This window comes from Aegilops tauschii, chromosome 1 (assembly GCF_002575655.3).
Source record: "Aegilops tauschii subsp. strangulata cultivar AL8/78 chromosome 1, Aet v6.0, whole genome shotgun sequence".
Classification (NCBI taxonomy): Eukaryota; Viridiplantae; Streptophyta; class Magnoliopsida; order Poales; family Poaceae; genus Aegilops; species Aegilops tauschii.
In genome coordinates, this window is record NC_053035.3 from 485,399,939 (window position 1) to 485,413,745 (window position 13,807).

At 44.5% G+C, this 13,807-nt stretch overlaps 1 protein-coding gene across 1 annotated transcript; it reads right to left on the minus strand.

Annotated features, from left to right (window-relative positions):
• Positions 1-9,448: 9,448 nt before the first annotated feature.
• Positions 9,449-11,353, minus strand: LOC109732961 (protein FAR1-RELATED SEQUENCE 5-like). Its single transcript, XM_020292170.1, has one exon. It carries the CDS (start codon positions 11,351-11,353, stop codon positions 9,449-9,451), a length of 1,905 nt encoding a protein of 634 aa, XP_020147759.1.
• Positions 11,354-13,807: the final 2,454 nt, after the last annotated feature.

Genomic DNA, 13,807 nt, shown 5'->3' on the forward strand with positions numbered 1-13,807 from the left:
TTATTTCTATAACTGCAGCAAATTAACTTACAAGCTTTTCTTATAACAACAGCACAAGAAAATAAACAATCAACACCCGCCCGCCCTCCCCACCGATCGCTTGCTATTTCATCGCTCCACGTGCGGCCTTGTTTTTGAATGTTCAGCGATCCATTCTTCCTTCTCGACCCTTGTGCAACCCCAGTAGCTATTCAACCTATTTACCTGTAAAATTAATATTCATACATAAAAACAAAGCAAAAAATTGCAGTCATCACTGTTTTTTGCTTACGTCCTGTTTAAATTGCATTATTACCTTTTAATTTTTCTATTGGTACTGTTCTCCGATACCAAAAAGTCTCCACTCAGACCTTTCCTTTCTGGAAATGGACTGCGCAGATTCCGTGCCTTGTGCCGGCTTCCCTGCACGCATTCTGTGTGCCTGGCTTGTGTGATGTTCGATTCTGGCGTAGATGCAAGACTTTGGTAAATGCTCCCTGCCGTCAGTGGGGTCGTTGGAGTTGCTGACGTCTGACGTCTTCCTCCTGGGCTTGGAGTGCATTGTCCTGAGCCATTTGATGTCCTCGATGGTGTTGTCGGTGTTGTCGGCCATTTCATTGATCTTGCCCTCTTCTCCTGCTGCGATTTCCTCTTCTCCTCTTCAATCCTCATCCTCTCCTGGACTTCTGGGTTATCCGGGCAATTTGTTTTCCTGTGACCCTTTACTCTACAACGGCCGCACTTGGTTGCTTCTTTGTTGCCTTTTCCTTTCTTCTCAGAACCAGCTTTGATTCGATCTCCCTTTTTATGCCCTTTGAGCCACTCATGGGAGGGTTCTTGAGAGTTTCGGCAAGAATGCATGTGTCTGGTTCCTCTGCAAGTGCCGCCATGACTTTTATTTTCATATCTACCGTACACTCACGCAGCACACGGTATGCCTTCTCTTTTCTGCAAGCATTTGAACAGATATCCAACAACTCAGCGTAAGTGTAACATCCCAAATTTTCGATTTGGAATGTTATACATAGATCATCATTTTGCATATCATGTTTTGTTGCATTTTGACAAATCCTCGATATATCCTAAGCAACTCAAGGACCCTCGGAGAGAGTTGGGGATTTTCTCGATTTTTTTTTAAATTTGATTTTTCAAACGAGGATTTTGGTTTTAATTATTTTTCTCTCCGGAAAAATATTTCAATTTTAAAATAAACGAGAGGAGAAAATATGACTTCTCCAAAACATTGAAATACTGGAGGAAAAATGTTAAAATCATTATTTGGAATTTATTTGGATTTTATTTGCAATTTTTATTGCATTTAAAAATATGCATGTTTTCAAAATATTTATTTTTCATTTTAAAAATGTTCACCCTATTCTAGATTTTCTAACTAGACGGGGAAAATTTATTTCATATTTTTCTGATTTTCATTTATTTTTCTACGCAATATTTTCCGCGGAACTTATTTAAAAAAAACACGCGCCCGCGCCGGCTGGGCCGAGCCCAAGCCGACGGCCCGCCCCGTCGCCCCTCTCCTCTTCCCGCATGCCTCGCCGCCGCCGGAGTCCGTCCCGGACACGACGCCGCCGCCGCCTCGGGATGCCCCCTTCCCCAAGCCTCCCTAGCCCCCCCTCCGTTTCCTCTCACCGCCGCCGCCGTTAGCCCCGCCGCCGCCCGCACTCATCCCGCGCCGCCGCCGTTGCCTTGCCGCCGCCGCCCCTCGCCGCCGGAGCACCCCCCCCCCCCCCCACCCCGAGCCCCGCCACCGGAGCCCCACGCCGCCCGTCGAGCTACTGCCGCCGGCCGTCTCGTTGTTGACCGGTTTTCTGTAAAAAAAAACCTTTTGTTTTAAAAAAAACCCTAGATCGGTTTTTTTCGGTTTTCTTATTTCGCGAGCGTTCACCGAACCGTTCGTTTTAACGAACGCGTTCGTCGGTTTTTCTCTGTTAACGAACGTCCGTTATTTAACCGTTCGTCTGTTTTTCTTTTTCGTCGGATTTTCTCGTTATTTTCTCAGATTCGATTTCTGATCGAATCTGCGATTCTGTTTAACTTCTCGCTCGTTTATCGGAATCAGACGATTCAAGCGCCTAGAGTTTCATCTCGAAATTCTCTTTCCGTTTAACCTACTCAAACAAGTTTTTGCTACAGTAAAATTTGACCTAGATCCAGATTAGCAAACGAAGTTTCTTTCTTTCGCCGTTTGACTTTCGTTGTTTCTTTCGAGTTGATTCTTTTTGCAAACCGGAGTTCTTAAGTTGAACTTTCTGGTTGGATCTTTCATTCGAGTTTTACATGTGCATTAGATGAGTACTGATTGTATGCTTGTTTGTTTGCGATAGAGTACCCGGAGTGTGCCGCTTGTTACTTCGACTCGTTAGGTTTTGCGGATCATCAGCAAGGCAAGTAACACTTTGATCATACCCCTTTCATACCCAGTTTTTATGCATTAGATTCAACCCTCAAACATTGCATGGTTAGGACCTAATTAAATTGTGGGTATTGGGAAGTAGTTGAGGTAGTACCTATTACCTGTTTTATTTTATCAAACCCTTGGGAGTTACTTCTACGTTGCTATTATATTGCCATGCTATGCTCGTAGACGTGGATTGGGTTTGAGTGATATTCATGACAGATGTGAGATTGTTAATAATGGTTCAACTTAAGGTGGCAACTAAAACTCACATCTGGGTGGATTGAGGCACCTGGAGAACCCAGTGTTGTCTGTATGTATAAGGTCCGCCACCCAGGCTCAAAGGGATCATAAGATTATTCATGCTAGAAACTTCCGTGTGCAGCCACAAGCTATTATGGGCTCTAGCATAGCTGAGTAGGTTACAGGATCTCTTGAAGAGGTGGACTAGCAGATGTAGGGGAAAGTAGGTGTACCGGTCCATCCAGAGTAGAGAGTGACTGTTTCTGAAAGACTGTGTCTCGGTCATCCGTTTCTCGAACATCATGCAGTGCGAGAATCAAGCGGAGGCGATCGAGTCTTGTGGGGAAAAGTGCACAAACCTCTGCAGAGTGTACAAACTGATCATGATTAGCCGTGTCCCCGGTTATGGACAACTTGAGTATCTAGTATCTGGATTATCATTTCAATCTCATTACCGTGATACTTATAATTAATTTTGTTGGGTTAATGATGACACTTAATTGGGATTGAGTTGGAGGTACCTTCTCAATATTTCAACCACCATGATAGTTAAATAAAATTTATTCCTTTTGTAGTAGGATAAAATTGGCTTTTCGCAAAACTGTAACCATAGAGCTTTCCACCAGCCATATATGCATATAGTATAGCATTATTATTGTTCATTGCTCTCTATGTGTTACATTGCCAGCATATTCTATGTGCTGACCCGTTTTCGGGCTGCAACGTTTCATGTTGCAGACTTTTCAGACGACGAGTATGGTGCCTTAGGTCGTGGTCTTATACTCAGTGATGCCGCTGGAGTTGATGGACTCACTTATCTTCCAAGTCTTCCGCTGTTATCGTTATTAGATGGCCTTAAGCCATGTTATTCATACTTAATCTCTTTGGAGATTTTCGATGTAATAAGTGTGTGATTGCTACTCTGTTATAAATCCTCCATTTGTACTGTGCGTGTCAGCATTACTGATCCAGGGATGACACTGGTGCACAGCAGCACAGGCCATTTGAGGTCTGGTCGCTACAAAGTTGGTATCAGAGCACACGCTGACTATAGGACATGACAACTAAGCTTAAGCCCTAGAAAACTTCTCTCTTCTCATTTCTGACCCCTCTCCACTTTCTACTCTTTTAGGAATGGCGAATGCAAGGAGCAAGTTCATGCAACCAGATGAAGATACGCCGTTTGGACGACATTTGAAGGAAGTCACCAAATACTTGAACATAGGAATACCAAGCGTCACCGGAACCTACAATGCCACATTTCCTGAAGAAGAGAGCTGGAAGATTCAAGTTATCATTCCAGGAAGGATGTTTAGTGCCATGAGATTGGTTTTCGAAGCACCAACTTGGAGTTTAGGGAAGAGCATGGCCGCACATATCGCCATGGGACGCATTGGAGAAGTCTATCACCAGGAGCTTAAGGATACAATTTACCAAATTTGTGGACGTCGAGACGCTCAATGGGAGATGATCAAGACCAAGAAGGATGGATCAATTGCAGCTTTCATCCAGGAGCAGAACCAACATATTCGTCGCTAGGAGAATCAGATGTGCACGGACAAGGAAGAACTGAAGAAGGCATTCACGAAGATCAAGGAACTCCAAGAAGAACTCAAGACTACACGCGAAGATTACTTGGAGGAAATCAACGCACTAGTCGGGAAGATTGACGACCTGGAGAATAAGATTGGATCATTCGTGGGAAACCCAGTGCCAAAAGCAGAAGTCGACGAATGCACTTGTCCGGATAACTACATCATCATCGACGACACCGACTCGGAACCAAGTGAAGACGAATGGATTGATGAAGCTGGAGCAGACATCATGGAGTCTTCAACGGATCAGAATTTTTAGTAGACCGCCATATCAGTAGTAGTTTTTCCCCCATTTAGTAGTATAGCTCAAGCACTTTGTAACGCTAGTTAGATCGATTGTTTTGCCTTGTTTGGATTGATTGAGTGATATTGATTGAATTGGTCTCATGAGCATATGGGTAGTGTTTTCTCTCTAGACCTCATTCTATTCTTAATTCTCATCTCTTCTAAACCTATCAGATGCCTCCGAGACGCGACACCGGATTTGTTTTCCCGCTAGAGATCACCCAGTTGATTCAGCAACAGAATGCCCTGATGCAAGTGTTAGTTCAGAACCAAGGCAACAACAACAACAACAACCCACCGCCACCACCACCTGTTGATCACTTAGCCCGTTTCTTAAGGCTAAATCCGCCGGTGTTCTCCAGTAGCACCGAGCCGATTGTAGCAGATGATTGGCTCCGCAAAGTTGGAAGGGAGTTGACCACTGCAGGATGCACAGATGCGGAAAGAGTGCGTTTTGCCGCACATCAGCTTGATGGACCCGCAGCATCATGGTGGGAGAATTATACAGCCACGCACCCCATTGACACTGTCACATGGGACCAGTTTCAGCAAGCTTTCCGTACAGCTCATGTTTCAGCAGGAGCTATGGCTATGAAGAAGCATGAGTTTCGCAACCTACGCCAAGGAGGACGCACCGTAGGCCAATATGTGGAAGATTTCAGTAAGTTAGCGCGTTATGCACCAGATGACGTTGCTACGGATGCTGCCAAGCAGGAGAAATTTCTGGAAGGATTGAATGATGAGCTGAGTATGCAGTTGATGGTAGCAACTTTCAACAACTACCAGGAGCTGGTAGATAGAGCTCTCATGATTGAAGGGAAGCAACAGCAGATTGAAAACCGCAAGAGGAAGTATGGACAAGGGAAGTACAATTCTGGAGCCCAGCAGAAGCCACGATTTACCCCGAAGCCGGGAGGACAGTTTCAGCATACCCATGGAGGAGGTAGTTCGCACAACCATAATGGCTCCAAGAATGGTAATGGGAATGGAGGAGGAAACGGACAGAACCGCACCAACCCATCTACCCCAACCAAGAGAGATCTAAGTCACATTACCTGTTTTAAGTGCCAGAAGACGGGACATTACGCTACTGATTGTCCCGAAGCCCAAAATGGAAATGGCAATGGAAGCTCTGGGAAGAAGCCGAACCCGTTCAACAAAGGACATGTGAACCACGTGAGCGTGGAGGAGGTTGAAGCTCAGCCTGATGCAGTAATAGGTAAGTTTTTAGTTAAGTCATTTACTGCAACTGTTCTTTTCGATACTGGTGCATCGCATTCATACATATCAAGGGGATTCGTAAACAAGTTTAAGATGTCCACCCAAGTTCTCAAAACCCCTATGTTAGTAACCTCGCCAGGAGCAGAGTATATGGCCACCCAAGGATGTTTTCAGATACCGTTGGCCATTGGAAGGCATGTTTTCCCCTCAGACCTCATTGTTTTGGAATCGCAAGGTTTGGATGTGATCTTGGGAATGGATTGGCTATCGTTGTATGGAGGAAACATCGATTGTGCCAGCAAGACGATTTTGCTTACCACCCCGGAAGGAAAAAGGATCAAGTATGTATCCAGGCACATGCCGAAGAGGACTCAAGTGAATTCCTTATCAGGAGTTGTACAGGAGGAAGTACCAGTGGTGAAGGACTATCCGGATGTATTTCCAGAAGACTTGCCAGGCATGCCACCAGATAGAGACATTGAGTTCTTGATTGAACTTTTGCCAGGCACAGGGCCAATATCTAAGAGACCGTACAGGATGCCCGCAAAGGATTTGGAGGAAATTAGGAAGCAGATCAAGGAGTTACTGGATAAAGGCTATATTCGCCCAAGTTCGTCACCTTGGGGATCACCAGTACTTCTAGTAGAGAAGAAAGATGGATCACTAAGGATGGTTGTTGATTACCGAGGATTGAATGAAGTGACCATCAAAAACAAGTACCCACTGCCGATGATCAATGATTTGTTTGACCGCTTGCAAGGAGCTAAAGTATTTTCCAAGATCGATCTACAATCAGGATACCATCAGTTAAAGATTCGAGAGCAGGATATACCCAAGACGGCATTTACCACCAGATATGGATTGTATGAGTATACCGTTATGTCATTTGGACTGACTAACGCACCGGCCTATTTCATGAACCTGATGAACAAAGTGTTTATGGAGTTTTTGGATAAGTTCGTCGTGGTGTTCATTGATGATATTTTAATCTTTTCCAAGGATGAAGAAGAGCATGAGGAGCATTTACGATTGGTACTTGAGAAGCTCAGAGAACATCAGTTATATGCCAAGTTCAGCAAATGTGAGTTTTGGTTGAAGGAAGTTGGATTCCTTGGACATGTTATTTCTGGAGAAGGAATAGCAGTAGACCCTGCCAAGGTTGACACAGTGACCAGTTGGGAATCACCCACTACAGTTGGAGAAATCCGGAGTTTTCTTGGACTTGCAGGATACTACCGGAGATTCATCGAGAATTTCTCGAGGATTGCTAAGCCCATGACTGAGCTATTGAAGAAGGACACCAAATTTAATTGGACTGAGGAGTGTGAAGCTAGTTTCCAAGAGTTGAAGAAACGATTGGTTACATCACCAGTGTTGATCCTGCCAGATCAACGCAAGGACTATGAAGTTTATTGCGACGCTTCTCGTCGAGGACTTGGAGCAGTGCTTATGCAGGAAGGAAGAGTTGTTTCGTATGCTTCACGACAACTTAAACCCCACAAGCAGCCGTGGTACATGCATTGAAGACATGGAGACATTTTCTCATCGGAAACCATTGTGAGGTGTACACGGATCACAAGAGTTTGAAGTACATTTTCACGCAGAAGGAGTTAAATCTCAGACAGAGGAGATGGTTGGAGCTCATCAAAGATTATGATATGAGATTGCATTATCACCCTGGAAAGGCTAACGTAGTAGCAGACGCGTTGAGCCGCAAGAGTCATGTCAACACCCTCATGACAGGAGAGTTACCTCAGGAGATAGCCAAGGACCTACGTGAGCTATGTTTGGAGATAGTCCCTAGAGGCTATTTAGCGACATTGGAGATTCAGTCTACCTTGATGGAAAAGATCAGAGAAGCTCAGAAGACAGACAAGGAGATTGAAGAGATAAAGGAGAAGATGAGCAAAGGAAAAGCCAAAGGATTTCGTGAGGATGAGCAAGATACCTTATGGTTCGAGGACCGTGTATATGTGCCAAATGATCCGGAGATCAGGAAGTTGATTTTGCAAGAAGCCCATGATTCACCGTACTCGATTCACCCAGGAAATACCAAGATGTATTTGGATTTGAAGAATACTTTCTGGTGGACCAGAATGAAGAAGGATATTGCGGAGTTTGTAGCAGTTTGTGATGTATGTCAGAGAGTGAAGGCAGAGCATCAGAAGCCAGTAGGATTGCTACAGCCATTGCCGATACCCGAATGGAAGTGGGATAAAATAGGCATGGACTTTATCACAGGATTACCCAGGACTCGTTCAGGCTATGACTCGATATGGGTTGTAGTCGACCGTTTGACGAAAGTGGCTCATTTCATTCCAGTGAAGACCACTTACACCAGTGCTAAGTTGGCAAAGATATACATGACCAGGATCGTATGTTTGCATGGAGTTCCGAGGACCATTGTATCAGACAGAGGAACCCAATTTACCTCGAAGTTTTGGAAGCAGTTACATGAAACATTGGGAACCAGGCTGGAATTTAGTACAGCATTTCACCCGCAGACAGATGGACAGACTGAGAGAGTCAACCAGATTTTGGAGGACATGTTGAGAGCATGTGCGCTAGATTATGGATCTAGTTGGGACGACAATTTGCCATATGCAGAGTTTTCATATAACAACAGTTATCAAACCAGTTTGAAGATGGCCCCTTTCGAAGCTTTGTACGGAAGGAGGTGTAGAACACCGTTGTTATGGGACGAAGTTGGAGACCGTCAGTTGTTTGGACCAGATTTGATTAAGGAGTCTGAACAGAAAGTGAAGTTGATTCGCGATAGGCTCAAGGTAGCCCAGTCCAGGCAGAAGAGTTATGCTGATTCTAAACGCAAGGAGACAGTTCATGAAGTCGGAGACAGAGTATATCTTCGAGTATCGCCACTTCGAGGAGTAAAGCGCTTTGGGGTTAAAGGAAAGTTAGCGCCTCGTTTCATCGGACCATACAGAGTGTTGGAACGTATGGGAGAGGTTGCCTACAAGCTGGAATTGCCCGAAGGATTGTCTGGAGTACATGATGTATTTCATGTTTCGCAGTTGAAGAAGTGCCACGCAGAGATGGCTGAGATACCACTAAGAGATATTGTGCCACTGGAAGCGATTCAGTTGGAAAGTGATTTGACCTATGAGGAGAAGCCAGTTAAGATTCTCGAGTATGCCAGCCGAGTTACCCGCAGCAAGGTTATCAAGTTTTGCAAAGTTCAGTGGAGTCACCACACAGAAGATGAGGCCACCTGGGAGCGAGAGGAAGATCTACGGAAAAACCACTCCCACCTGTTTTCTAGCCAACCCGAATCTCGAGGGCGAGATTCATCTTAAGGGGGGTAGGTTTGTAACATCCCAAATTTTCGATTTGGAATGTTATACATAGATCATCATTTTGCATATCATGTTTTGTTGCATTTTGACAAATCCTCGATAAATCCTAAGCAACTCAAGGACCCTCGGAGAGAGTTGGGGATTTTCTCGAAATTTTTTTAAATTTGATTTTTCAAACGAGGATTTTGGTTTTAATTATTTTTCTCTCCGGAAAAATATTTCAATTTTAAAATAAACGAGAGGAGAAAATATGACTTCTCCAAAACATTGAAATACTCAAGGACCCTCGGAAATATGACTTCTCCAATACAGCAGCACAGGCCATTTGAGGTCTGGTCGCTACAGTAAGCGAGGCCGAATCTCATAGTTTCATCGTCTTGTACAGTCATGCTATCCCCTTAACTTGTAGACAGAACTTTCAAACTCTCTGATAGATTCCTGGTCCATCTGGGGATGACAAAGGATTTTGGAAGTTGATCGATCATGCCTGTTTGGTCCATCACCTTAAGCACATGGCAGCACTGAATGCCATCCCTACTCATTTTCTTGCAGCTGCAACTGTATATTTCTTTTAGCTCGTCCACATCTACCCTGAACTCAGACCTGTCAAATTCCTCGCCCGGATAAGGTTTCCACACATTTTCTCCAGGCTCAGTAATCTTTTTTTTTAAATACTGCCTCCCCTTTGCCAGATCAGAGCACTTGAAGTAAGTCTGGTTCCGTAGCTCCAGCTGGAATTTCCTGAAAAATTCATTCGTGTACACTTGACTTGCTTGTCTTTCAATCAGAAAACCCGTCTCTAGTGATGGCGCCTTCTCTTCTGTTCGGTGTCTTTTCTTGTCAAGCGTGGCAAGACAATTTTGCTGAATCATATGATACCCATCAACAAACCTTTTTATTGTGTCCCTGTGGTCGACGTAATTCTTCCACATCGAATTCGTGCTCTCACTGCGAGTGGTTGTTGACGAGAAAGGATAGAAGCAGTCCTTGAAGTAGGCCGGCACCCAGAAATTTCGGAGTTCCCATAGCGTGTTCAGGTGTTTGTTGCCTTCCGCCTTGTGCACAGAAATTGCTGCTTTCCACGCACGCTCAAACTCGTCTTGATCTAGTGAGTTTTTGACGATTCGAAATAAATCATCAGACATCCCTGGGTGCTGCGCAAACACTGCTGCGTTATTTTCCTTCAGGTTCTTCCTAATATGCCACCAGCAGAACCTGTGCCTCGTTCTCAGAAGAGATTCCTTTATTGCAGTCTTCATCGCCTGGTCCTGGTCTGTTATTATGTATTTCGGCTCTTTACCTCCCATTACCTCGACAAACATGCTTAGGAGCCACTTGAATGACCCTATTTTCTCATCCTTCAAAAGACCTACTCCAAACAGGACGGTCGACCCATGGTTGTCGACACCTATAATTGGTGCAAATGGCAAGCCATATATATTCGTAGAGAATGTCGTGTCAAAAGACACGAAATCTCCATATAGATCATAATTCGTCTTACACAAGGAGTCTGTCCAGAACAGGCTGCGCACTACATTGTTCTCTGTCTCTTCCACATGGTGGAATCCCGGCCTCTGCCTCTGCATATCGGCAAACAGTTTCATGGTGTCTGTGATATCGGTGCCGCGCTCTCCAGCCCTGTCCCAGCATGCAATGTTGCTTATGTCAATCGTGTCGAACATAATTTTTCGCCTCGGTTTCCCCATGGCAGTAAAAATCTGCATAACCTTCCTTGGTTCTAACCTCGCCTTCTGCAGCACTTGTATAAAGAATTTCTCCTGAGGTGTCATCTTCTTATAGCATCTCATGAACTTCAGCATCCAATCGGATGGGTGAAGCTGGTGGTTGTGCTCTAGACGCATGTTCTTCAGATACCATTTCCTCCTATATGTATCCCTCTTGGCTGTTATTTGCACTGGGCAGCTTGTCCGGATCAAACAATTGCTCCTTCTCTCCTTAACATGTCTCTCAGTTGTTTTATTCTGCCCTTCCTTGGTGCACTGAAACACCTGCTTGTCAAGCTGCTGATCATATGTCGATCTTCTCCTCGTTGATCGCTTGGCAGCAAAGCCAACCTTTCTAGCATATCTGCAGAAAAAGAAAAAGCACTCATCCAATGATCCGAATACCATACCACCCTCTGGTTCGAGCGCTTCGGTGACCTCCTGGATCATTGGGTATATGCCTTCTTTAAACATGTCGTCCATTTCTTTCTCTACAATGGTCGGCGGCGCCATGATGATTCTGTCTGCCGTGTCTTTTGTTCGTCTGATCGCATTCACTTCTGACGACATCAGTATCATCGCCAGCCACAGGTCCACTTACAGCGGAGCTGCTGCTCTGTTGTTTGTCACATGCAGTAGCGTTGTTTCTGCATGGCACGGCCAAATCCATAAATGAGTCTGCATCTCCACTGTTGCATTGTGCAATGCTGCTCCCTGTTTCTCCGGCACTCGTGCAACCAAGGGATTGTGCTGCTTCTACCATGAAATCCGTGCTGGCGCTGTACGATACTTGCTGATGTGAATGTTGCGTTTCCTTCGAAATGGATCACTAGTGCAGAACAGGCCTTTATCACCGGTTCGTAAGGGCCTTTAGTGCCGGTTCTGCAACCGGCACTATGGAGTGGAGACTAAAGCCCCCCTTTAGTACCGGTTCGGCACGAACTGCCACTAAAGGCCCACCACGTGGCGTGAGCTCGCGCTGTGGTATGGGGGACCTTTAGTACCGGTTGGTGTTACCAACCGGTACTAAAGGTTTTTTTTAATTTTTCTGAAAATTTTGGAAAAAAATTGATTTTTTTTCAATTTTCTGAATTATTTGATGATTTAGTCTCTAATCACCCCTCTTAACTGAGTCTGCATCTCCACTGTTGCATTGTGCAATGCTGCTCCCTGTTTCTCCGGCACTCGTGCAACCAAGGGATTGTGCTGCTTCTACCATGAAATCCGTGCTGGCGCTGTACGATACTTGCTGATGTGAATGTTGCGTTTCCTTCGAAATGGATCACTAGTGCAGAACAGGCCTTTATCACCGGTTCGTAAGGGCCTTTAGTGCCGGTTCTGCAACCGGCACTATGGAGTGGAGACTAAAGCCCCCCTTTAGTACCGGTTCGGCACGAACTGCCACTAAAGGCCCACCACGTGGCGTGAGCTCGCGCTGTGGTATGGGGGACCTTTAGTACCGGTTGGTGTTACCAACCGGTACTAAAGGTTTTTTTTAATTTTTCTGAAAATTTTGGAAAAAAATTGATTTTTTTTCAATTTTCTGAATTATTTGATGATTTAGTCTCTAATCACCCCTCTTAACTACTCAAGTGTGGATCACTCATTCCAAATCATCTAACTTCCCGACCGGTCACCCATCCTCTCACTTCCCTAGCCTGAGCACGCTTAACTTCGGAGTTCTATTCCCTCTACTTTCCAAGTCTGCACTTGTTGTTTTCCTGACAATAGTAAGATGTCAATCCTATTAACCCTCAGGAATTTAGCTTGAGCATGAAGTCACACATTTCACTGTTTGAGTTTGAAACTATTGTTTTAAAAAAACAATAATTATTTAGTAACACTAAGATTTCTTGAATAATTAGTTTGACCACAGTTTGACCAGATTTGACCAAAATTCAAAAAAACTGAAATAATTATTTAGTTTGACCACAGTTTGACCAGATTTGACCAAGTTTGATTTTTTTTCCATTTTTTCCACTCTAGATCTTAAAAGCCCCGTAACTTTTTTCTGTTAGGTTTTTGAGGATTTTGAAAATGTTTAACGGCGTACCCCCTGTTAAATTTGGATGTAACTTTTCGAGTTGATGATTTTTCATATAAAAAACTTTTTAATCCGAGTTCGTATGCAAAAGTTATGCCCATTTTACAAATCCTAGAGAGATTTTGCAAATAAAGTCGAAATTCATATTTGTAAATTTTCCCAACAACTAGACCACATATCACATAGGAAACTTATTTTATTTTATGTTTTTGACATTTCCATCATTTTCTTTTGTTTTTTCTAAAACTGAAAAGGCGGTCCACAGGGGGGGTTAGAGTTTGAAAATTGCCCTATAGTCCCGGTTTGTGTCTCCAACCGGGACTATAGGTCAGACCCCTTTAGTCCCGGTTCATGGCACGAACCGGTACTAAAGGTTAGCCCTTTAGTACCGGTTTGTGCCACGAACCGGTACTAAAGGTGATCGTGGGGCCCCGGCCTGACGCCAGCCTGCCACCACCCCTTTAGTACCGGTTCATGGCACGAACTGGTATTAAAGGTTCAACACGAACCGACATTAATGCATAGCCGTTCGAACCGGCACTAATGCACACATTAGTGCCGGCTCAAAAGCAAACCGGCACTAATGTGCTTGACATTTGACCCTTTTCTACTAGTGGATGGAGAACTATGACATTTCTTTGCCTCATCTGTTATCCCCTCCGCCAATTCCTGAACACATGGCACGAAACAGAATTAGATGTCCAGAGCAGCATATGCATTTTTTTAATTTCTAAACAAAAGATTTATATGACTCATCAGGACTCATCTGGTATACCAAAACCAGACCCGTGCCTCTTCACCGAGTATAAGCGGTACACCAGAGGCACTGTTCACATTACACCCAGCAGCACGAATGTGACCATGCTACACACACATCTGCACAAAGAGGCACGGATGTGCTTCTGTTTACACCATACAACCAGAGAGGCACAACAACAACGTATACAAAAGAACAACTGCACATACAGCCGTCCTCCTGTTTTGCACTT